We start from the raw sequence: 25,072 nt of genomic DNA, 5'->3' as shown, positions 1-25,072 counted from the left end.
ACTATGTGATTCCGGATGGCTAGGAACTCAGTATTAAACCATACTGGCCTTGAACGCAGAGATATTTGCCGGTCTGCATCCTGAGCCCTGGAAATCAAGGCATAGACCTCTACATATGACTTTCTTGAAACAGGGTCTCATGTCAAGGCTGACTTCAGGCTCACTCTATAGTTGAGGCTAGTTTTGAACTCTTGGTCCTCTTGTTTCTACCACCAGAGTGCTAGGACTAGAGGCCTGCAGCACCATAGCCTGGGGCAGCACCATAGCCTGGGCGTCCTGTGTTGTGTACATACGTGTATGGTGTATGTAGTTCCTTTTGTGGAGATGGACATGTGTATTTGGAGGGGGAATCATACCCTGGCCATGTTCTTTTATGTGAGTGTGTGTATATGTGGTATATGTCTGTGCTTATATGTGCTTGTACATTCAGGTTCTTGGTACATACTTGTGCAAGTGGAGGCCAGAGGTCAGTTGGGGGTATTTTCCTCCAACTCCTTCCACCTTGTGTGCTTGAATGTATGAAAAATAAAATGTCAGTTAATTACCAAGAGGCGGTGAGCCTTACTTGAGATTTTTAGATTGAGAAGTTCAGGTAAGTCAAATGGCCACAGTGTGTATTCAGGTAAGGTGTAGAGAGAAAGGCTGTGCGTGGGAAGGAGTTTGTGGGGAGAGACATAAGAATAAAGATGTTCATCCTTCCCCCACCCATCTTTTTCTCTGACAGGATTTCTCTTTGTAACTGCCCTAGCTACTCTAGAACTCGTTTTGTAGCCCAGGCTAGCCTGGATCTCACAGAGACCTGCCTGCTTCTGCCTCCCACACATGCTGGGATTAAAGATAAGCACCACCACCCTCTTACACGCGTTCTCGCGACCGGCCAGGAAGAACGCAACAAACCGGAATCTTCTGCGGCAAAAGCTTTATTGCTTACATCTTCAGGAGCAAGAGAGAGAATGGCGAAACCCCGTCCCTTTTAAGGAGAATTATCCTCCGCCTAGGACGTGTCACTCCCTGATTGGCTGTAGCCCATCGGCCGAGTTGTCGTCGGGGAAGGCAGAGCACATGGAGTGGAGAACTGCCCTTGGCACATGCGCAGATTATTTGTTTACCACTTAGAACACAGGATGTCAGCGCCATCTTGTAACGGCGAATGTGAGGGCGGCTCCCCACACCATTCCTGGCTGATAAAGACAGCTTCACAGGAGCAACTGCAATCCTGAACATGGAACGTGAGGTGGACGCACTACAGGAAGTACTGGACAGCAAAGTGCTGGCCTAGGTGATGAGAGAGATGGGAGATGAGAGAGAGGTCAGCATAACAGGTCTCAGTACCTGGGACAGAGACTTTGAACATGGTGCAGACACTGGCCATTATAAAGTAAGGGGTGTGACCAGGAGACATAGCTGAGAACTCATGGTGTTGGATAAATCAATATCTGGATGTGGAAAGTAATGGAATGGTGACGAAAATAAGGAGAGAAGGGGCAGGGGAAAGGGCTCAGAAGGTAAAGGTGATTGCTGCCAAGCCTGACAATCTGAGTTCAATCCCCGGGTCCTATATGGTGGAAGAGAACAGACTCCTACAGGTTATCCTCTGATGGCCACTGCCACATGTATACACATGTGTCTATACACATGCACACACACAGACACCAGATTGAATGTATATATAACAAAAGGATGTGGGTGTTGGGGACAGCTGAGTGAGAAAGTTTTCAATAGGACACAGGGAATGGCTACCCGACTGCCAACACCATCAGTTTCATACCCACTCCCAGGCCAGGATAGTCCCAGTCAGCCCTGCCCTCCATCCTAGCATGCCCTCTTGGCTGCTGTTGCTACTTACAAACTGACACAAAAAAGGCCGACTCCCTCCCAAGTTAGTGTGTTCCTGAGGGACTCATAGGGTGCAGCACAAATCCATTTCGTGACTAGTAATAAAATCTTGTGAGTCCTTATTCCCAGGGCCTCGCCCTGGATCTCCCCAGTACAGGTCAATCAAGAAAGCAGTTGTGGTCCACAAGCATCCTGAGAGGAACAGAAGGGAGAAGGATGCTGAATTCCATTTGATTCTGATAGAGAGCAGGCTTCACTGATTGGCCTGTTATTATGAGACTAGTCAAGTAGGGTCCTCCCACCCAGTTAGAAATATGAGGTATCCACAGTAGTGCTGCTCCAGGGACATACATTTGTCTTGTGGACTCAAGCAATAAATAAATTTATATATTTATTTATTGAGAGGAGGATTCATAGACTAATTAAAAAAAAAAACCTCTAACAACAGAGGCCGCTGGAGGGCAAATCAGATAGCACGACCTTTAAAACTCCTGAGGAAAAAAAGAAGTAGCAATGTGGGGGCAGAGAGCCTGTGCTCACACCATGCCCATCGAAGCCCAGGCTAGCCCCTTTCAAGCCTTCAGTGACTCAGGGGAGAGAGGATGGTGATGTATTACTAGGAGAAATGAGTGCTGGGGAGGGAAGACCTTTTAGTGTGCTAACTCTGCACCACTTTATTCGTGTTTTGCTTTGTTAGAGACAAGGTTGCTCAGCCCTCCTGCTTCTACCTCCCAATATAATGGCAGGCTCACACCACCATGCCGAGGATGCATTTTTAACTATTGTAGAAATTTATTTTTCATTTCAGTCATTCCCTTTGACTCTGTCTCTCTCTCTCTCTTTCTCTCTCTCTCTTTTAAAGATTTATTTACTTTCTGTATATGAGTACACTGTAGCTGTACAGGTGGTTGTGAGCCATCATGTGGGTGCTGGGAATTGAACTCAGGACCTCGGCTCACTCTGGCCCAAAGATTTATTTATTGTGATATGTAAGTACGCTGTAGCTGTCTTCAGACACACCAGAAGAGGGTGTCAGATCTCATTACAGATGGCTGTGCGCCACCATGTGGTTGCTGGAATTTGAACTCGGGACCTCTGGAAGAATAGTCAGCACTCTTTTTTTGTTTGTTTGTTTGTTTTGTTTTGTTTTTTGAGACAGGGTTTCTCTGTATAGCCTTGGCTGTCCTGGAACTCACTCTGTAGACCAGGCTGGCCTCGAACTCAGAAACCCGCCTGCCTCTGCCTCCCAAGTGCTGGGATTAAAGGCGTGTGCCACCATGCCTGGCCACTAGTAGTGAGCACTCTTAACCGCTGAGCCATCTCACCCATGGCTCTGTCTATCTGAATCATTTGCATAGGGGAGCTGGAGAAACACTCAACAATTAAGAGTAATGGCTGCTCTTCTAGAGAAATTCCCAGCACCCACCTGTCTGTGATCCAGCTCCACGTGACCTCACACCCTCACACAGACATACATGCAGGCAAAACACCAATGCACTTAAAATAAAATGCTTTTTTTTTTTTAAAGAAATCACTTGCATGAATTGTTCAGCTTAGTTTTTTTTTCCTTTAGCGTTAGGGTTTTTGTTTGTTTTGTTTGTTTGTTTGTTTGTTTGTTTGTTTGTTTGTTTTGAGACTGGGTGTCTCTATGTAGTCCTGGCTGTCCTGGAACTCACTATGCCAACCAGGTTGGTCTTGAACTCAGAAATCGATATGCCCTCTGCCTCCCAAGTGCTGGAACTAAAGGCTTGTGCTACCATGCCTGGTCTTGAGTCATTAAAACATGCTTCAGGGGTCTCTTAGATCAAGACAACACACCAGAAATGAAAACACAGTCATTTTAAAGTCATGGATGGAAGCTGAAAGGTGACCCAGTCGTGATCCCTGGCAGCTGGGGGAGAACAGGGAATGAGGCAGCCCAGGCAGCAGCACACAGGACAGAAGAGCTTGCAAGGGGAATTCCTCTCCATTTCCCCATAAACACAGGGTCTCTCTATATGACGCTGGCTTGCCTGGGCCTTACTCTATAGACCCAGGCTCGTTTTGAACTCACGGAGATCCAGCTGATTCTGCTACCTGAGTGCACCACCATGCCTAGCTCCTCCATGGCTTGTGGTTGCGGAGCTGACACAGTGTAACAGTGGAGCAGGTCCTGCTCCATCTTCAAGAGGATCCAATGGGGCCAGCCAAGGGCATGTCTTCTGAGATTATAGCCTTTGTCCCAGACTTCCCTACCACATGCTTCATATTCACACGCAGGACCATAAAGAAGCAAGTCCCATACAATCTTAATTCTGGGGATCAGTCACCAGTGTCAGTGGGGTTCTGGGAGCCTTTAAGAAGCTTGGTAGATCTCACATTTTACATTTATTTATTTTTATTTATTATTATTATATGTAAGTACACTGTAGCTGTCTTCAGACACTCCAGAAGAGGGCATCAGATTTCATTATGGATGGTTGTGAGCCACCATGTGGTTGTGGGATTTGAACTCGGGACCTTTGAAAGAGCAGTCGGCGCTCTTAACCACTGAGCCATCTCTCCAGCCCCCCTTACATTTATTTTTAATTAAAATTTTGTTTGTTTGTTTGTTTTTTGAGGCAAGTTTCCTGACTGTCCTGTAAGTCTCTCTGTAGACCAGGATGGCCTCGAAGTCAAAGACCTACTTGCCCCTTCCTCCCAAGTTCTGGGACTAAAGGTGTGTACCACCACTGCTTGACTAATGAAAATTTTACTTTTACTTGTATTCTGTGTGGATGGGTGTTTTGCCTACATGTATGTCTGTGCAGCAGCACATGTGTGTCTGATGCCCATGGAGGCTGGAAGAGGTCATCAGATCCCCTGGAACTAGAGTTATAGACAGTTGTGGGCTACCATGTGGGTGATGGGAATTGAACCAGGATCCTCTGGAAGAGTAGCCAGTGTTTTTTATCACTGGGTCATCTTTCCAGGCCCCCCCTTTTTAAAAAAAAATCAAGACTGGTTTATGGAATATACCTAGAGTAATAGAAGGAAGCTATCTAAAGTGAGGTGAGAAAAACATCTATCCATTTTACCTTGTCCATTGTCTCTAACACAACCCACGGACTGCCGTAACCAGGGTTTTATTTATTCCTTCAGGGAATCTTAATAAAACGGTTTGACTCTGAGTGTAGCTAAAAATAGATTTTAAAGTAAGCAGTTTGTCCGTTTGTCTTCTGCTTTATTTGGACACGGATTGGAATGGCAAATTTGGAGAGGTGTAGTTAACTGGGTGAAGAAAATGACATACTATCCGAGTCCACCCTCTCTCCCAGCCTCTAAAATAATCTTACAATATGAATTTCCTTGCAAGCTGCCCAAGTTGGCTGGGACAATCTCCACAGACATGCTCACATCCTGGTTAAAGAGTCAACCTTTGAGAAAAATAAAATATTAAACCCACGCATGCTATGGTGGCCATAGCAACAGCAATGTGCCTGTTGTATTGGGCATTCCCAGTAACCTCACCAACCTTGAAGACTTTAGGAAAGATGCCATTTCTGAGCTGAGCACAGTGGCACTCACCCTTAATCCCAGTTCTAGGGAGGCAGAGGCAGGCAGGTCTCTGTGAGTTTGAGACTAGCCTGGTCTACAAGGTGAGTTCCAAGATAGCTAGAGCTATATAGTAAGACCCTGTCTTGAAAGAAAAATGCCATTTTTATTTATGTATCTTCATAGGTGAGAGTGGAAAGTGCCCAGCCACACAGTGTACATCCAGACTGGTACTCCTCTATATTCTTCATGCCAGAAATCACACCCATGATGCTTTGCTCTCAGAGGCACAAGTTTGTTTCTGTAACCATGCCAACCCAACTCAGACAGTCGATTAACTAGAGCTGCTTAGATCGACATCTTCACTACAGCCAAGAAGGGTCTCACTGTGTGGCTCAGGCTGTCCTGGGACTGACTTTGTAAACCAAAGGTGTCTTTGAACTCATGGAGATTCTCCTGCCTCTGCCTCGTTGAGTGCAAGGGTTTGAAGGTGTATGACACCACACCCTGTATATTTTCCTGTTTAAAAGGAAAGTACTAACGAATTTAAAAAGAAGAGGTGCTATTTGATGCAATATTGGTTCAGGGAAACAGTCAGATGTCATAGAATGCCAACACAGATGTTGTTGAACTTAGTTCCATTGGAAACATAAAAACAACTAGTTTTTAATCGATGTTACATTTACTTACTTATAATTTATTGTCTGAGTGTGTGCAAGCACGATGTGTGTACAACAGCAGCACGTTCAAGCTCTAACATACACGTGGAGCTCAGAGGACAACTTCATCTTTATGAGGGGCTCTGGGATTTTGTGGCAAGTTCCTTTACCTGCCAGGCCAGCTCATTGCTCCTATTTATTTATTTTTGGGGCCAGGTTTCACGTAGCCTACACGGCCTTGAACTCACTGTACAGCCAAGATAACCTTTTGATCCTCCTGCCTCTACCTTCTGAGTGCTTATAGGTGTGAGCTGTTATACCTCGTTGATGTGGTACTGGAGAATCAAATCCAGGGCTTCACATACAGTAGGCAAGCAGTTTACCAACTGAGCTACATCCCAAACCCTGTTGATCTACTAATTTTGAGACAGTGTCTCGCTACTTAATATAGGCAGACCCAGCTCACCATCCTTCTGCCTCACACTCCCCAGTGCTATAATTACCATCACACCCATCGTGCTAGAATCTTGAAGGAGTGCAATAAGAATTGATTCTGAGAGCAAGAAATGCTGGTAACATGAGCCAAGTGCCTCTGCTGGGATAAACTCTAATCACAACCTGGAGAGTGTGGGAGGCCTGATTTTCTCCTCCAGCCTTGTGGTTTCCTGTAGCTCCCTCTATTGGTGAAGCCTAATTGGTGCTCAATTGTTAAATCGGAAACCTCCAGTGGGCTGCAGAGCTAGAATCAATACCTCTTTCCAAGCAACAACAAAGGGATTTGCAGAATCTCATAGCCCCAGGAAACCAGAAAACCAGGAAACCAACAGTTTCCAGACTGGGTCTTTTCCAAGTCTCTTTTCTGTTGCTGAGATAGGACACCCTGATGAAAAGCAACTTGGGGTGGGGGTGGGGTGGTTACTTCGTCTTACAATTTCAGATTGCAATCCACTGTTACGAAGAAGTCAGGCTTCAAATATCAAGTCACATCACACCCGCTGCCAAGAACAGAGAGAAATTAATGTGCGATGCTCACTTGCCTGCTCGCTGTGCTCAGGTGGATTTCTACCTAGGGTATAGCGTTTCCCACAGTGGGCTGTGGTTCCTATGTCAAACAGCTTGAGACAATATTATGTACAGGCCTTTAATCCCAGAACTCAAGGGAAGAGGCAGGCAGATCTCTGTGAATTTGAGGCCAGCCTGGTCTATATATTGATTCCCAGGCCATCCAAGGCTACACAATAAACCAGTCTCAAAATAAACACAATGCTGTTCCCTATAAACATGCCTAGTGGCCAACCCAAAATAGACAGTCCCTCACTAAGACTGTCTTTCTAGGTGACTGTAGATTGTCTCAGGTTGACAATTGGAAGAAACCATCACAGGGATGTTACGAATTATGCCATAGGCAACATTGTTGTAGACATTTAAAAATAACTCATGAAATCACTTTTGAGTGTACTTACTGAGTAGATACAAGTGTGCTGGCTAATTTTATGTCAACTTGACACAAGCTATAGTCATCTAAGTGGAGGGAACCTTGATTGAAAAAATGCCTCAGTAAGATCATGATATAGCCAGTTAATACTGTAGAGCATTTTTAAAAATTAGTGATTTACATGGAGAGGGCCAACACATCGTAGATGGTGCCATCCCTGGGCTCGTGGTCCTGGATTCTATAAGAAAGCAGACTGAGCAAGCCATGAGGAGCAAGCCAAGAAGCAGCACCCCTCTATGGTCCCTGCATCAGCTCCTGTCTCCAGGTTCCTGCCTTCAGGTTCCTGCCCTGTTTGAGTTCCTGACCTCACTTCTTTTGATAAAAGACTACTTGTGTAGTGGCTCTTCCTGGTTGTCAACTTGATTATATGTGGAATGAATTATAAACCAGAATTGGAGGGTACACCTGTGATCTAGATCTTGAGGTTGGAAGACACAAGTCTCTGATCTGGATCTTGACATGAAGATATTGAAGCACAGTGGCTATGAAAAGCTTAGGCCTAGGCAAGGTTGTCCTAGGTGACTAAGGCAAGGAGATCTCTGAGTTCAAGGTCAACCTGAGACAAAGCAAGTCCCAGATCCAGGCATGGTGGTAAACCTTTAATCTGGGCCACACCTTCTTCTGGAGGCCTACATAAAGACATTAAGAGAAGGAAGACTCACTCTTCAACTCTTTGCACGTACTTGCCAGCACATCTGTTGCATCATCCTACTTCTACAGAAGACCAAATGAAACAACTAGCCTCGAGGGACTGAGCAACTACTAGATTCTTGGACTTCCCATCCACAGCTGCCCATTGTTGGGTTAGTTGGACTACAGACTATAAGTCATAACAATAAATTCCCTTAATATATAAATTCCATAAGTTCTGTGACTCTAGAGAACCCTGACTAGGGCCTGGAGAGATGGCTCAGCAGGTAAGAGCACTGACTGTTCTTCCATCCAGTTCTGATTTCTAATCCCAGCAACCACATGGTGGCTCACAACCATCTGTCATGTGATCTAATGCCCCCTTCTTGTGTGCACAAATACAGCTACAATGTGTGTATGTGTGTGTGTATGCACACACTTTTATATAGCATATATAATATATACTTTATTACATATACATGTAATATATATATGTATATATATATATATATATATATATATATATATATATCTTAAATTTTAAAAAAAGAGAGAGAGAACCCTGACGAATACAACTTGTTCTATGGAACTGTGAGTGAAATAAACCCTTTCCTTCCCAAGTTGCTTTTGGTCTTGGTGTTTCATTCTATCAATGGTACCACTAATCAAGACACAGATATTAGCAATTCTGCTGGGTATATTCTGTTCTCTGGTGATTTCTATCTGCATTTTTCTAGATGCTAATAAAATGAAGATTATTTATCTCTCTCAGAAAGATTTGCCTGCTTCTGCCTCTCTAGTGCTGGGATTAAAGGCAGCACCGCGCCTAACGAACTGTCTTACATTTTTGAGACACAGTCTCATGTAGCCCAGGCTTGCCTCAAACTCAATCTGTAGTCGGGGATGACCTTGAACTTCTGACCCTCCCAATGCTGAGATCGCAGGCGTTCGCCACTACTCTTAGCTAAGATGAAGCATTATTTGCCACTGGATAATTTTTTTAAGTACTTAATTGATTAAGTTTCTAGTCCATTTATTCTGTGGGGTTTCCCTTCTTTATGCGAATGGGTGTTTTTAAAGTTTTAGGTTGGTTTCTTTTATGTATGTAAGCGTTTCAAGCACATCCTGGGTATTGTATGTATGCCTGGTTGCCTGTGAAGGTCAGGAGAGGACACCAATGTCTCTGGAATTGGAGTTAGAAATGGTCGTGCACCATACATGGGTTCTACCAATTGAACCCAGACCCTCAAAAGAGTAGCAAGTCTCAACCTCGAGGGAGCCGAGGAAGCCCTCAAGCCAGTCAGTCTCTCTGTGGGAAGCTTTTTGTTTGTTTGTTTGTTTGTTTGTTTGTTTGTTTGTTTTGATTTGTTTTGGTTTTAGTTTTTCGAGACAGGGTTTCTCTGTATAGTCCTGGCTGTCCTGGAACTCACTCTGTAGACCAGGCTGGCCTCAAACTCAGAGATCCACCTGCCTCTGCCTCCCGAGTGCTGGGATTAAAGGCGTGCGCCACCACACCTGGCTTCTGTGGGAAGTTTTAATTCAGTCTTCAGGAAGTTCTTTGTTTTGCCCAGTGCAAGGCCAGAAGTGCAGTCCTGAGTCGCCACACTTGGATTTAGGAGCTTACTGACCATTTTGGCCTTGGTCAGCTGGAGCATTGAAATAGTCAAGAGGTAGAATGGTGCAGATGAGGAGGCCAGAGCTGGCCCTGCCTCTCTTAGCCCCACCCCCTCTCATATGTACAGTTTTTGGCCATGCAGTGTTGTGGATTTAATGCAGGACATCACGCGAGCTACATCTCTAGCCCTTGGTCCTTAAATGTTTGTGCATACATGAGCGGGCGTGTGTAAGTCTTCAACTCAGTGGAGTGCTTTGGCCTCAGTTTTTTTTTTTTACCATATCTAGCTAAAGTTACTCTTAAAATTCTTGGTGGGTGTGGGTATGAGTGTGGGTATGGGCGTGGGCGTGGGTGTGGGTGTGCCTATGGAAGCCCATGGAAGCCAGAGGGATTGGATGGATCTTTTGAAGCTGAAGTTAAACTGGCCGTGCATCTCCTGAAGGGGTGCTAGGATTATGGTATACAGCATGCATCACCACCACTGGGCTTTGCTACGTAATTTTTGTATTGCTAAGACAATTTGAATGATGCACTGTTTTCTTTTTTGATGCTGGGGATAAAGCTAGGGCTTCATGCATGCTACCCACGGGCTCTATCACTCCATTCATTTTCCTCTTCCCTTGAGACAGTGTTTCATTCAGTTGCACTCACTTTGCTTCTTGCTCCAGGCAGGCCTGGCTGGCTTCCTCCTGGCAGAGACTCAGGTAGAGTCTCTCATGGCTGGTGCATGCCCCATCTACATACCTTCACCCCCACACACCATCTCTACCCTGCCCTGCATGTTCCCAGGATGCCCCCAAGGTCACTGATCTATTTCCAGGGGGAAGGAATGGGATAGACCAGTACAGCAGAGACGCAGGAGACAGCTGAAGATCATGCACTGAGGTGCAGCCCTACCTAAGCTCTTCTGGAAGTGTGGATGCCTTGCTAGTCAGCCAGGATAGGCAAATTGTTGAACTTCAGGATCAATGAGTGACTTTGTCTCCTAGAGGTCAGCAGTTAAGGGTTCTGTTCTTCCAAAGGAACCGGGTTCGATTCCCAGCACCCACATAGAAGCTCACAACAGTCTACAGTTCAGTTCCAAAAGACCCAATGCTGCTCTGACCTCAGGAGACACTGTACACGCATGTGCTGCTCTGACCTCTGTAGAGACTACACACACATGTGCTGCTCTGACCTCTGACCACTGCAGACACTGGACACACAGGTTGCACAGATATACATGGGAGAAAACACGTAAAATTAAAATATAATAAATAAGATGCAGAATAACTGAGACACCTTATATCAATGTCTTGCCTTCACATGTATGTTGGTAATATGTGGTCACACTCTCATGCACATGCTCATATACACACTAATATGCACACCTACACCACCCTGAGAAACATCCACTCAGATGTAAAAAATTGAAAGCATGAATTAACCTGAGCACAGTGACAAAGAAGAAGGTGTAAGGAGGAAGATCCAGAGTTTAAGGCCATCTTTGGCTAGATAGTGATTTGAAGGCCAGCCTGGCTACTTGAGACTCCCATCTTAGTAAAACATAAAAAGAAAGAGAGAGCGATAAAGAGTTAGCACACCCTGTAAAACACTTGCATTACAAGTGTAAAGACCTGAGTCCAACCTCCCAGAACCCATGTAATAAAGGCCAACTGCATGGTGGCACATGCCTGTAAATCCAGTGCTAGAGAGGGAGAGACAGGAGCTTGCGGGGCAGCCAGTAGAGCCTGTTTAGTGAGCTTCAGGCCAATGAGAGATCCTGTGGTGGATGGTGTTACTAAGGATCAAATCAGAGTGTCCTCTGACCTTAACATCCATCAGCACACCACACACACACACACACACACACACACACACACACACACACACAGAGTATTAATTTTAAGAATAACTTTAGCTAGATTTGTTAATAGATGAAGCCGTAGGCCTCTGCTGAATTCAAGGCTAACAACCTTTAGGGGTTAGTCAGGGAATACCTGTCTCAACAACAACAAAAAAGAGAGCTGGTGAGCTGGCACAGGGGGTAAAGGCTCTTGCCACCAAGCTCACCTGAGTTCAATCTCTGGAGCCAATCTGGTGGAAGAACTAACTCTCACAAGTTGACCTCTGACCTCCAGGTGTGTGCCATGGCATGCATAAACACAAATGTAAAAAACATAAATAAAGGAAGAAAAAGAAACAGATGAGAGGAAAGAGAGAATGGGGTCTGTGGCATTTTGAATTCTTATATTATGAAAATAGTTTTGACCATTTAGATTGCCCAGGATTCCCAGAAACACTTGGCAAAGCCGTAATGTTTTTGAATTATGTTTGGGCAGAGTAGGGATCAGAAATGTTCTAGGTCATCTAGATAACCAATATCTAGGACTTTCAGCATCTGTCTCAGCTCTGATACCTCCATGTGAGAAAAGCAACAGTAATAATGTCAGCAAGTGTACAGGGCTATCCCAATAAAACTTTATTCATACAAACAAGTAAAGGTTGGATTTGGTCTACTGGCCCTGACTTGCCCTCCCTTGATCTAGAATTGAATAAGCTTCCAGGGCTAGTATTATGAAAGGGAGAGGCCGACATTATCTAATTCATCCTAGCCAGGGTCTTCCCAGGAGAAAAAGGGATTATTTCTTAGAAACCATCTTGATCTTTTCACTCTCCGTTAGAGTCCACATTGCTGTGACCTAATTCAGGATAGAAACAATGTCAAGTAGGAAAGATTTATTTTGATCCAAAATCTCAGAGACAGTCCATAGCTTCTTGGTGTCATGGCTTTGTGCAAAACATCATGGTATCAGGAGTATGTGGAAGGGACGGCTCTTTTTCTCATGTAATGTCATGTCAGGGGTGCGGCAGCGACATGGAGGGAGTCAGGGGCAATACACGGCCCGAAACACATAGCCCCAGCCTGTCCACAATTCTACCACCACCCACTAGTCTAATTTTTTTTTTTTGAGATAGTGTCTCACTGGTTGGCCTGGCTGGTCTCCAACTCACAAAGATCCTCCTGCCTCTGTCTCCTGAGTGCTAGGATTGAAGGCATGCACCACCATGCCCAGTTTATCCATCCATGGACTAAGCCATTCAGGAGGTAAAAGCCCTCACAGACAAAGCCAGAGGCCCACTTTACTAACCCGCTCTTCATCTCTCAGTCCAAAGAAGTTGACAGCCAAGGTTAGCCATTGGAGGAGGGCAACAGGGAAATCTCCCTCTTCACTCTACCTGCACCTCACCCTGAGAGGGACAGGAAGAAAACTGGACTAGGGTCACAGGGGCCACCCCTCTGACTCACCAGGGCACACATACACCACTGGCTGTCTGTGCTCCTTAACTTTTGCATACTCTTCCCTATACATCCTTGTGCCTAGGGAACAATAGCTATTGTTGGAGACAGATTTCAGCTTCTTCTACTGCCTCCCCACCACAGGCGAGCATAGAACTCCAGTCAGCAGGTGCTCTTCTTCCTCTGCTGTGGAAACAAAGGGATCCATTCCTGGTTCAGCTTGGCTTAGAGACCCCAGTCTCCAGCATGGTGTTGCCCATGGAAGCCTTGTGCTGGTCAGGGAGGGTGAGGCCCCAGTCATGCCCCTGGGTGTTCCTTTGGTCCCCTCCCCACAGCCAGCCCCTTTGCCTCCTCAGGCCAGGTGACTGTCCTAGTCAGTGGGGAAAAACAGATTCTCTGGGAACAGACTTCCAAATTTGTCCTAATTGGGCAGAGTGGTATAGGCCTATGAGCCCATAATCCTTGCTGAGGCAGAAGGATTTCAAGTTCAAAGGCAGCCTGGGCTACACAATGAGCCATGTCAAGAAAACAAAACAAAACAAAACAAAGCAAAACACCCTTCCTGGTGGGACTTGTTCTTTACCTGGCCCTCTGCCAACTTCATCCTCCTTTCCCTCCTCAGATTCTCCACCGGGGTTGTGTTATGTGGTCAGCCCTGAAGGGTTTGTGGAAGGAGGCAAAAGCCTGAGTCTGGACAGTGTGGACACTTCAAGCTCCAGATCAAACTCTCCTCAGTTACTGGGAGATGCTTTAAGCTATGAGCAGACTCCCAGCAGGTACCCAAAGCCAGTCCCCAGCCTGCCCAGACACAGATCGTATGCTACCGACTGGGAAGAAATCATGCCCGCTCCTTTTTACCACCCTCCAACTCAACCAGGGAGATGCTGCCATCTGGTTTTAAAAATAGAACACCCAGACTGGGCTTTTATGGTCTTGTTAGGAACACGGCTCCTGCTCTCCCACACCTGGTCGCTGCCCCTGCTTGGCCCTGTCCAGCTGCTGGATCAGCTCTCTACAAGTTCTCAGGGTCCCCTAGGAGAAATGTGGGACCAGGCAGATTTATGGGTTTGGCCTTGGCTGAGGCTGTCCGCCATGGCTCCCAGCCATAGTCCAGCTGCTCTCCCACAGCCCATGCAGCTGAGGCTGGGACGTTCTGTCTTCTACCTCCACCCCAGCTTGCTGAGTCACCCCATCAATCCCCCTTTCCTGGATGCCTTAGGGGGTCATCCCTATGGAGGAGCAGGCCCAGTCCCTCCCAGCCTGTCAGAGCCTCCACTCAACTCATGAGCAGCCTGCTGGGACTCGACTTGGCCTCAGTGACTAAAATTTGAGAGGCAGGCAGTTCCTGCTATGTTCAGACCCCAGGGACCAACCTGAAACTATACCTGACTTGCAAAGCCCACCTTAGTGTATGGTTGGTCTCCAGTTATTTCTTCAGGGTCAAGGACAAATGCCACTAAAGCTCTAGAAAACTTTTGACACCTTGTACCAGGAATTGGGGCAAGCCTGGGATGTCAATGCCTATGGAAAGAAGTTGGCCTTGGGAGCTGATATATAGAAATGCACAGATTGTACCAAAACCAATAAAGCCCCCATCGCTGATGGTACAGGAATCTTGCCGAAGCCCTGTGAGATGATGTTTCTAACATACTAACATGAGGGTGGGGGGGGGGGGAGACACTGCTTATCACACCGGGAGAGTGATGCACCTGCTTTATCTTGGGCCATCAAGGAGATAAAGCTGGAAGGATTGCTGTCCTTTACAGGCAGGGCTGTGAGTGGCTGCCTCTTTGAGCAAAGGCAGAGCTGCCTGTGGGATAAAATGATCTGACCCTAGATAGCTTGGACTAGCTAAATTTCCCTGGATTGTCAGCCATGTAAGTCTGGGGGCTTCATCTGCTGAAATGTGAAAGGCAGCAGGGCCCTGGTGCAGGAAGGCGGTGACAAGGGACCACTGGAGAGACCATATTCCAGAGAGAAGGACTCTAAACTCTTTGATGTTGAATAAACATCTCGTCGGGAAATTTCAAAAAGAAATCACTCCATTCTTTAGCTTCCTGTCTGGCTTTGTGACCTGACCCCAGACGTGTTCATACTTACTGCTTCCAAAAGCCCTTCAGGCACCCTGCTATGCCCATGAGCACCAGGGGCTACTGCTGTCCTAACCCCACGCTGTATTGGCAGAGCAATTTCTGTCTTCCTGCCTTCTTGTCTTGAAGAGCCCTGGGGGAGGGGGATGTGATTCCCTAACTTGACTGAACCATGTCAACCTCGGTTTCTCTGTCACTTCCTGTCACTGCCATAGACGAGCCAAAGGTGAATGAACTCCATCCTGGGTTTCCTGGGGACTCTCTATTACTGATGTCATTACTGCTTCTTCTGCCTGCTGGAAGCCAAGCCTGAACTTGAAACTTGAGCCTGAGACAAATCCAAAGGCTGGGAGTCAAGGGGAAGACAAGTAAAGCAGGCAGAAAATCCAGGTCCTTAAGCAGAGGCACCGTCTAAGAGAATAGGATGATCATGGTGGTCATTTGTTACCAAAAGCTGGAGAGGTCAGGAGACTTTCTGCGGCTACAGAGTCTTGAGACCCCAGCTCTGCATCCTTGCATCTTTGGCCGGTCGTGATAGCTGTGGTGGAATCGAGGTCAGAGCATCCCAAGCCTCCTGCATAGAGACGAGATCGCATGGGCCACTTCTGAAAAGATAGAAGGTGGGAGATGATTAACATGCCTATTGTGGTCCTGTGTAGACTAGAACCATTAAGATCTTAAAGTTGGCCTTCCCTGGCATCCCCTGCTTGACATGTGCCCAAATATCACAGCCTTAAATGATCTCCCAACTGTCTGACAGAGGCATAGGCAGAGACCACTGCAGGCAGAGAAAACTTGTTTGGGGTGGAGGGGAGGTACACAGGTGCCCTGGGTGAGGGAGTGTGAGAGATGGAGAAGGGGCAGGATGGGGCTCTTCAGTTCATACCCTGCCAGAAGTTCAAGTTCTTCCCACCAGGAGAAAGGATGGTCTTAGAAAATGCAGAATAGCCAGGTAGCGGCAGTGGCACATGTATACCTTTAATCCCAACACTCAGCAGGCAGAGGCAGGCAAACCTATGTGAGTTTGAGACCAGTCTGGTCTACAGATCTAGTTCCAGGACAGCCAGGGCTGCCCACAGAGAGAAACCCACACAGAGAAACCTTGTCTCAAATAGAAAGAAAGGAAGAAAGAAAGGAAGAATGAAATGAAGGAAGGAAAGGAAATGGATGGATTAATAGATAAAAATAGAGATAGATAGATAGATAGATAGATAGATAGATAGATAGATAGATAGACAGATAGTCAGACAGACAGACAGACAGACAGACAGACAGACACAAGGATAACTGTGCTCAGAATTCATCTTCCTCTCTGTCATTCCTCACTTGGGGGCTCAGTTCCCCTCCCCTCCTCTCCGCTACTCTCTCAACAATACATTTATTGTTTATCTACTATTCGCAAGGGCTTCATTTTACATTGATCCCCATTTTACAGATAAGGACCTTGCTCTCTTACACATGGCCCTGTGCCCAGGGCTAGCTTTAGCACTTTAGACCTACCCCATTTAATCTCAAAGGTTTGCATTTCCTCTATATTCTCTAGGGGAAATATTTTTTTTTCAAGAGGACAATATGTAAGAGAAAGAGACAATAAAAAGTATCCATCACAAAAAATCAGGTTGAGGGCTACATATGTGCTGGACTGGCAGGTGCAGACCAGAATGCACGGAGCCCTGGGTCCAATCCCCAGCATAGGGTTAACCAAGTGTAGCGGGTAGGCCTGAATTCTGGAAGGTGAAGGAGGGAGAAACAGAGGGTCAGGGTCGTCATAGGCTACATATGAGTTTGAGGCCAGCTTGGAATATGTGACATCTTGCCTTTGAAAAAAGTTATTCCTTTAGAAGCCAAGGTCACCTTCCCTTTATGATACAACCCAGTCTTTTGTGTGTTTACTTATTTTTATTTGTTTGTTTTGTTGTTGTGTCTCTGTGTGTCCCTAGCTATTCTGTAACTCCCTTTGTAGACAGGGCTGGCCTTGAACTCACAGAGATCTGCCTGCCTCTGCCTCCTGAGTGCTTCCCATATGGTTTTTTTTTCCCCCATATTAAGACAGTCTTGCTAAATGGCTAGACCTGCCTGGAACTGGCAATCCCTCTGCATTGGTTTCCTGTATGGTCCACCTGGCTCACAGCATATTCTTTACACAGGTCCTTGTGAGGGAGGCACTTGCTGAGGGCAGGGGAGCTGAGAGGCAGAGGTCTGCAGTTAGAAGCCCAGACTCAAACTGCATCCAGCCACTTGTCCTCCCCAACCTCCCATCTCCTCATGGGTAATTTTCCTTTGGCTCTTGCAGTCAAGAGGCAAGAATACTCTAAAGTGCTCAGCTCGGACTCTAGCTTGTCCCTAGTGTCCAATCACAATGGCTGTTACTATTGAATGACTATTGTGAACTTTCCTTTCATTCACGATTATTGTTCATTATTCTTTTTTCATTCAATTTGTACTCCAAAAGAGATGGCCGGCTCCTTGCTTGTTCTATCTTGCACATTCTCAAGCTGAGGTTCCAGAAAACCAGGTAAGAGTTTGGCATGGTGCGCGCTGGGGCCCTCCTACCCAGACCGATGGCCTTCCAATCTGATGGCTTCTGCACTAATGGGCTTAACTGTTGCTCTCCCAGAGAGCAGACCTCTGCCATGACTGTAGTCCAGAGACAAATAAGGCAGGCGCTACACAATGTGGTGAAGCTGTTAGGAGACAGATGACTCTCTGGGTTCTGGGCCTGTGGGACTGTGATAGGTAACCTATTTTGGTTGAATGGGTCTTGTTCCAATGACCCAGTAGAGAACTCTACAAGGGACGCAAAAGCGAGCCACATTCCCAGAGACAGGTGCCTGACACCACAAAGGTCCCAACTCCATATTTCTGTGACTACCAGTCAAGCAGACAATGTCCCAAGCTTCTGGCATTCTGTCTAGACTCCACCCCACAGTTACCTGACTGTAGCCAAGGATGCTCCTCCCCACAGTTACCTGATAGCTTAACCCACTATAAGAGGGGCTGCTTGGCCCCTCCTCTAAGTGGACACCTTTCTTACTCTCTAGCCCTCCCCCCTCTCCCTTCCCCCCTCTCTCCACGTGGGCATGGCTGGCCTCTCTCTTTCTACCTTCTCTCTTTCTCTCTGTCTTTCTACAATAAAGCTCTAAAACCACAGACTGTCTCTGCTTATCAAGGCCCACCGTGCTTGAACAATGGGATAGGCTTTCTCCTAATGAGCCGCGTTTAACCTCTCCACCAGGTCTCACAGGCTTGGGAACCACCCAGCGCCCCCTATTACCCTGCCCTCTCCTCCCTTAGGCACCAGAGCTGAATGAGCTGCCCAGGGCCCCCATTTGTTCTCAGCTCCTCCGCAGTATCCAGCGTGGGATGCTGGAGGCTGGGAACCTGGTGCCTAGGACTGCCCCTTGTCCACCACCCGCCAAGTGGGGTCAGTGGCTTCACACAGCCAGACACCCACCCGGGTCCGCGTGGAAAGCATGTGGCAGTCTTCCGAGTCCACCCGCCAGAGCACTAGAACTCTGGTAGGACAGAGGTTTTCTCCCACTCCCTCTTTCCCCCACACCCACGACCCCGCACTCCTCTCTTCCCCTGACACTAAGAATCTCAGTCTTTCCCTCCTCCCGCAGCAAGCACATTCCCAATGCAGCCGCTCCCAGTCACCATTCCACCCCAAGAGCCAGCCTCGGTCCTCCTTCTGAGAGAACGACAAGAAAATGATCCCGATTCCCATTCTCCCAATGTTCCTGACTGAGTTCCTAGGCCAGTTACCTACCTTTAGCGGGTGCAAGTAACGGAGTCCACGCACGAAGGGAGGCCAGGCAGGGCCAGGCAACTCATGGCCGAGGGTCCGGGTGAGGTGGGCAATGTAGCTTGTGGCCAGCACGAGCACATCCAACTTGGAAAGCTTGGTGTCGGGTGGCACTGCGGGCAGAGCAGCCTGCAGGGCCAGAAAGGCCTGACGAAGCGTCTTCACCCGAGTCCGTTCCCGTGCTGCGTTCTCCGGGCTGGCCTCACTCTGCAGAGAGGACCCATGAGTGCATCCGACCCAGATTCACACCTAATCCTGGCTTCTTGTTATTGTTGCTGTTGTTGGAACAGAGTTTCCTGTAGCCCAGACTAGACCTGAAATCCATGTTTAGCCCAGGATGACCTTGAATTTGGGATCCAACTGCTTCCCCCTTCTAAGTGCTGCGATTGTAGGGACATACCACCATACCTGGTTGACCCTGATTTCCACGGGCCCATTAGTACCATGTCTTCTGCTGGAACTAATGGGCCTCACTGTGTCTAAGCCATGCCTCATAATACAAATGAAGGAGGCCTAGGCTGAGATCAGATGACTAGAAGGTGGCAACACTTGGCTCAGTTTCTTTCTATTATTGCATTATCGTCTATTCCACTCCCATGGGAGTGTGTATCCTGCTTATCAGGGTACCCTGGGTGTCACAGGAAGCATAGAGCCACGCCCTTGCTTAGTAGGGCTGACCCTTGACCTACCTAGATCCTAAGAGTAAGAGATTGCCATGGTAAAGAGGGAAGGACTCTGCACCAAGGATCAAACCCCACAGTCCTGAGCTACAGATTTAGCTAATTTAGAATGCTTGCCTATCATGTGAGAGGCCCAGGGGTTGATTCCCACCCATCACTGTATAAACTGATGTGGTAGCACATACTCTTAGCTCTTGGAATGTAGAGGCAGAAGATCAGAAGTTCCAAGTTCTAAGGTACAGGGAAAGTTTGAGGCCAGCCTGGGCTATGTGAGGCTCTAGCTCAAAAATATATACATATAAGTAAATAAACCAAAACCTCAGTTTAGGTGCCAGGCTGCCTGCCACTGGCGGCTGCTCAGGGACATCAGGCAATGCACACATCTCCTCTGGTCTGAGTTTCGTCAGTAGAAATCAGTTCTATCAACTCTCTGAGCTTTGCTATGATGAAGCTCTGAGCTGTCCTGCACCTCCAGCATGTTACCATGGGCCTGCTCGTGGGCAGATCCATCAACACTGATGGAGCCTCTTCCTTCAGAGGTGGCACATCACTGACTGCCCTCCAAACCCTGCCTTCCCCAGCTCCCTCCTATCAGAGTCCTTACCCTGCCATGAGCTGTTCCCCTAGCTCTGGTCCCTCGAGGGGCAGAGGTGGCTCTGCTCAGTCTGTGATTGCTCCAGCTAGTGTCCTCCCACAGGTCCTGCCTTGTCCTGTTGATGCGACTCCTCTTCCTGTCAGTGCCTAGAAGCCACCGTGCCTTGGCCTTATTATGACCATGCCCTTCTCCTGGCATTGCTGGTGCCTCTGTGGCCTCCTGTGACATGCCGCTATCATGAAGTATGAGGCTGTAGGCCCTAGAGCAGGGACACAGTACCCAAGGGAGCCTTGGGCTCAAGCTCGCCCTGACAGGGTGGCCATCCAGCCAGCAATGTCAGTGTCTGAAGGAGCTGGCGCCAACTCAGTCCTACTTCACTCCTTGCTCTGGGAAAACTGCCCACCCAGCACAGCCCCCGCAAAAAGCCTCCGCCTGCCTCCCATTCCGGCTGAGGGGTGGAGGCACTGCATGCTGGGAGTGGCCAAGCCCATGCTTAGAAGGCAGGAAGATGGGTTAGGAAGAGAGTGCCCTTCCACGCCATGACTGACCCTGACACCTGACAGAGTACGGGGTTCAAGTCCATAGTCTGGGGTTCTGAACCTCCACCCCTTTTGCCAGAGACTGTCCACAAGTATAGCCTTCCTTCCTTCCACTGAAGCACACACAGGGGCGCTACTCTCAACTCCTCAAACATGCTTCCCAATTTCAGCTTCTGTCTTTCCATGCTCTGGTGCCTTCCTCTCACACTTCCAGGAGCAGGATACCATCTTCAGGGCTCTGTGCTTCACTTACCTGGATGTTAACCCCGCCCTCCACCAGCCTGTATCCCTATTTGATTGGCAGGATCATAATCTGACTAGTATCCTAATAGCATGTTCCTAGCTCACTATATGTCCTGCATTGTGGTCTGCATATTATATGAGCATCTTACTTATTCTCCAGAGCAACCATAAAGAAAAGAGATCCTCTGTGTGTGTTTGTGTCTGTGTGTGCAAGTGTGTGGTTGGGTGTTTGGGTGTGTCTGTGTGTCTATGTCTGTGTGTGCATGTGTGTGTTTGGATGTGTATGTGTGTGTCTGTGTGCATGTGTGTGTTTGGATGTGTATGTGTGTGTGTATGTGTTTGTTTCTGTTTCTGTGTGTACATGTGTGTGTTTGGGTGTGGGTGTGATTCTATGTGTGCATGTGTGTGTTTGGATGTGTCTCTGTGTGTGTCTGTTTCTGTGTGTGTATGTGTATGTTTGAGTGTGTGTGTGTCTGTGTGTGCATGTGTGTGTTTGGGTGTGTGTGTGTTTCTGTGTGTGCATGTGTGTGTTTGGATGTGTCTGTGTGTGCATGTGTGTCTGTTTCTGTTTCTGTGTGTGCATGTGTGTGTTTGGATGTGTCTGTGTGTGCATGTGTGTCTGTTTCTGTTTCGGTGTGTGCATGTGTGTGTTTGGGTGTGGGTATACCTGTGTGGCAAGGAGGCAAAAGGTATTCAAGTGTCTTTCTTCAGGGTGCTGTCCACATCATTTTTTTAAAATTTAAAATATAATCACATCACTTCCCATAGACTTTTTTAGACAGTCTCTTGCTGAGAGCTGGGATTGCTGAAAAGCCTAGGCCAGTTGACCAGTAAAGCTCCAGGAAACCTTCTGAAAAACTACTTGTTTCACATGCAGGGAACTGCAACATAGGGAGATGAACTAACTTGACCATTGAGTTTTGTTTTGTCCTGTTTGTGATAACATTGTGCTGTATAGTCTTGTATGGACAGAAACTTGTTGCATAGCCCAGGCTGGCCTTGAACAAGCAGAAGTCCTTTAGCTTCAGCCTTCCAAGTGTTGAGCTTACAGTACAATGTCAAATCCAGCAAATAGGTTAGAGATGCCCGTAAGATGAGGGACAAGTTCTCTTAGCTTTCAGCACAATGTTCTCTGTCTCAGAAAGGCCTTCTTCCAGAAGCATTCATTCAGAGCCTTAGAGAGTTGAATCCGGCCAGGCCTGAGGCTAGATTTACATTACCACAAGGATACTTACTACAAGAGACCTGAGCACACGTGAACCTATCCTTTCTCTACAGGAACTCACCCATCAGGAAAGGAGAAAGTTGTCGCTCACTTTGCCAAGCCTGACAGAATCCGCTGACTTGAAGGACACTGTGTAGGGACAAAGATCTTTTTTCTTTTTTTTTTCTTTTCTTTTCTTTTTTTTTTCCTTCTTTTTTTTTTTTTTTTTGGTTTTTTGGTTTTTTGAGACAGGGTTTCTCTGTGTAGCCCTGGGTGTCCTGGAACTCACTCTGTAGACCAGGCTGGCCTCCAACTCAGAAATCTGCCTGCCTCTGCCTCCCGAGTGCTGGGATTAAAGGCGTGTGCCACTACGCCCAGCAGGGAGAAAGATCTTAAAGCCACACTGTGGCTGCATGGAAAGAGATTGTGTGCCTAAGTATGTTCTCAGAGTCAGCTGCCCTGACTGTCTCCAAAAGGCTCCTCTACTGTGAGTGCTCAGTCCTCAGGAGGGCTGCAGAGTCATAGCCATGTGAACCTGCAGCCTCTCAGATTTCTACCTCAGAGACATGTCCTCAGTGGAGGTGCTACCCAGTGAAAGCAGTGTCACAGGTCGCGGAGATGTCGCAATGTGACAATGTTTGCTTGGAGTGTGTGAGGCCCTGATAGTGAGTGTGATTTCCAGTATATACAGGCAAGCACACACACACACACACACAGGGGTTGGGCAGGAAAGAGAGAAAGAGAGAGACAGAGAGGAGGAGACACTTGGGAGGCTAAAACAGGATCACTTCAAGTTTCGGGATAGCCTAGGCTAAATGAGGCTCTGCTTTAAAAAATGAAGGGAGGGAGAAAGGCAGAAAGGAAGAGAAGAGAGCAAGGAGAATATCACTTCAATGTTGGGGCCAGCTTGGGCTACAGAGTGTGTTTCAGGGCAGCTTAGTAGTCTCTTCCCCGCAGAAAAGGGAGAAGAGGAGGAGGAGGAGGAGGAGGAAGAGGAACAACAAAGAGCAAGGAAGTAAAGTCACAAAAATACATGTACAAAGGCCCAGTGAATAAGAGCAGGGGGAGAACAATGAATGGAGCTGTGATTCCCAAGCCAGCAGTGCAGGGGCCATTGCTAGCATGCCAGTATCTTGTAGGAACATTCCTGCAGGCAGCAGAGAAGACACCAGGGCTCTTGGAGAGCTGGTCCTGAAGGGCTTTCACATGATGATGAACATTCTCTGAGTGTGTAGCTCGGGCCATGATGGGCTTGGTTCTCACTGCTGACCTGGCGCCACCTGGATGCAGGAGTATCCACAGTCCGGTGACATGGTTTTGGAAAATGATCTCTGAAAACTCTGTCTCAGCTCTGTGCTTCAGTCCACTCTCCAGGAGATGGACACAGTAGGGCAGATTCTGCATACTGCTCCCAGTAGGCTTCCTAGAGGATGCAGGCAATAGACACATAAGAACATGCAAGGTGCTTCTCCCCAGTCCTCAGATGTGCTTTCTAATTCCAGCTGGTACTGGTCCAGCCCATAGAAGGTAGGCTTCATGGCTTCGGCTGTGGCTTTTGGTGAGTGACAGCAGCTTTATTCTAGGTTCTGCTTCAGCCTTGCTCCGTCAGCACCCATGATAGTAAATTAAATAGTAAGAGGGTATCATACTGTCCCATCTTCATAGAACAGGCTCTCTAAGAATGTGAAGATGAGGCAGAGGCAGGCGGATTTCTGAGTTCGAGGCCAGCCTGGTCTACAAAGTGAGTTCCAGGACAGCCAGGGCTATACACAGAAACCCTGTCTCGAAAAACAAAACAAAACAAACAAACAAAAGAATGTGAAAATGAAACAATGCCAGACACGTTGCCCTGATACAATAAGCTCTTTGACATTGCATTTGTCAGGGGTACTGGTTTTGTTGGGGTGGTCAGGTGCACAACTCTAATCCTGGGATGTGAAAGGTCAGATGCCATCACTCCTATGAATTGAATTCAACCTCCAAAGTTTATGATCCTTAACCCCCAGCACAACCGTATTGCATAGTAGGGCTTGTGATGGAGATTAGTGGGGAAGGGTCTGCCCTTCCTCAAATGGGGACAGAAACCTGGGCTGGGGACATAGCCCAGTTGTAAGGATGCTTGCCTCAAACACACTAAGAGCTGGGATGGATCCTCATACACAAGGAGCTGTGGTGTATTCTTGGAACCACTGACGTCAGGCTCTGGCAGCTGGAAGATCTAAAGTTCAAAGCCACCTTCAGCTACCTAAGGAGTTCAAGACCAGCTTCATCTGCATGGGACCTGTGACTTTCTCCTGAGCCTCTCTCTTTCTCTTAACCTTCATTCTCAAGGCCTAGGTCAAGTGTCTTCTAATAAACTACAGCTCTTTCATAAAAATAAATAAATAGATGGATCAATGCCATTACCACTGAGTGTTTTTATTTATTGTTGAAGGTTATTATGTTTAATTGTGTGTCTCTGTGTGGGTTTGCACTGTAAGTGCAGGTACTAGTGTAGGGCAAAGGGTTCCTTGGAATTGATGTTATAGCAGGTTGTGAGTTGCCCATTGTGGGTGCTAGGAGCTCAACTCAGGCCCTCTTTGCAAGGGCACTGTGTGGCTAATTTAAAGTCAATTTTGACACAGTCATAGACATCTGAGAGGAGGGAATCTCAGCTGTGAAAATGTCTCCATAAGATTCATTGTAGACAAGGCTCTAGGGCATTGTAATTAGTGATCAATGGGGGAGAGCTCAGCACACTGTGGGTGGGAATTTCCTTGGTCTGGTAACCCTGGATTCTATGAGAAAGCAGTCAGATTAAGTCATGAGGAACACGCCAGTAAACAGGACTCCTCGATGGCCTTTGTGTCAGCTCCTGTCTTCAGATTCCTACCCTGATTTCTTTCAAG

At 47.2% G+C, this 25,072-nt stretch overlaps 1 protein-coding gene across 3 annotated transcripts; it reads right to left on the bottom strand.

Annotated features, from left to right (window-relative positions):
- Positions 1 to 1,142: 1,142 nt before the first annotated feature.
- Positions 1,143 to 20,603, bottom strand: Tcf23 (transcription factor 23). 3 transcript variants are annotated; one of them, XM_006504095.4, is made up of 4 exons: positions 20,208 to 20,603; positions 18,888 to 19,130; positions 15,567 to 15,723; positions 1,143 to 1,275 (listed from the first exon to the last, which is right to left on the bottom strand). In XM_006504095.4, exons 1-4 carry the CDS (start codon positions 20,424 to 20,426, stop codon positions 1,244 to 1,246), a joined length of 651 nt encoding a protein of 216 aa, XP_006504158.1. In that variant the 5' UTR covers positions 20,427 to 20,603; the 3' UTR covers positions 1,143 to 1,243. The 3 variants fall into 3 exon arrangements, with proteins under 3 accessions (XP_006504158.1, XP_006504159.1, NP_444315.1); XM_006504096.4 differs by lacking the exon at positions 20,208 to 20,603 and adding an exon at positions 19,332 to 19,464 and having other exon boundaries at positions 1,144 to 1,275; NM_053085.2 differs by lacking the exon at positions 1,143 to 1,275 and having other exon boundaries at positions 12,187 to 15,723; positions 20,208 to 20,528.
- Between the last annotated feature and the right edge of the window lie 4,469 nt (positions 20,604 to 25,072).

Source organism: Mus musculus, chromosome 5 (genome assembly GCF_000001635.26).
Source record: "Mus musculus strain C57BL/6J chromosome 5, GRCm38.p6 C57BL/6J".
Classification (NCBI taxonomy): Eukaryota; Metazoa; Chordata; class Mammalia; order Rodentia; family Muridae; genus Mus; species Mus musculus.
The sequence above is the reverse complement of the archived record's forward strand: the minus strand, read 5'-3'. Positions and strand labels throughout refer to the sequence as shown.

What these genes read in the sequence shown, in the direction of transcription:
- Tcf23 (XM_006504095.4), bottom strand. Translation starts at nt 20,426, where the DNA reads ATGTCACAGGAGGCCACAGAGGCACCAGCAATGCCAGGAGAAGGGCAT. An exon ending in GGGGAACAGCTCATGGCAGG is followed by an intron (nt 19,131 to 20,207) that starts GTAAGGACTCTG and finishes TCCTCTCTGCAG; the next exon opens with AGTGAGGCCAGCCCGGAGAA. An exon ending in GTTACTTGCACCCGCTAAAG is followed by an intron (nt 15,724 to 18,887) that starts GTAGGTAACTGG and finishes CTATCTTTTCAG; the next exon opens with AAGTGGCCCATGCGATCTCG.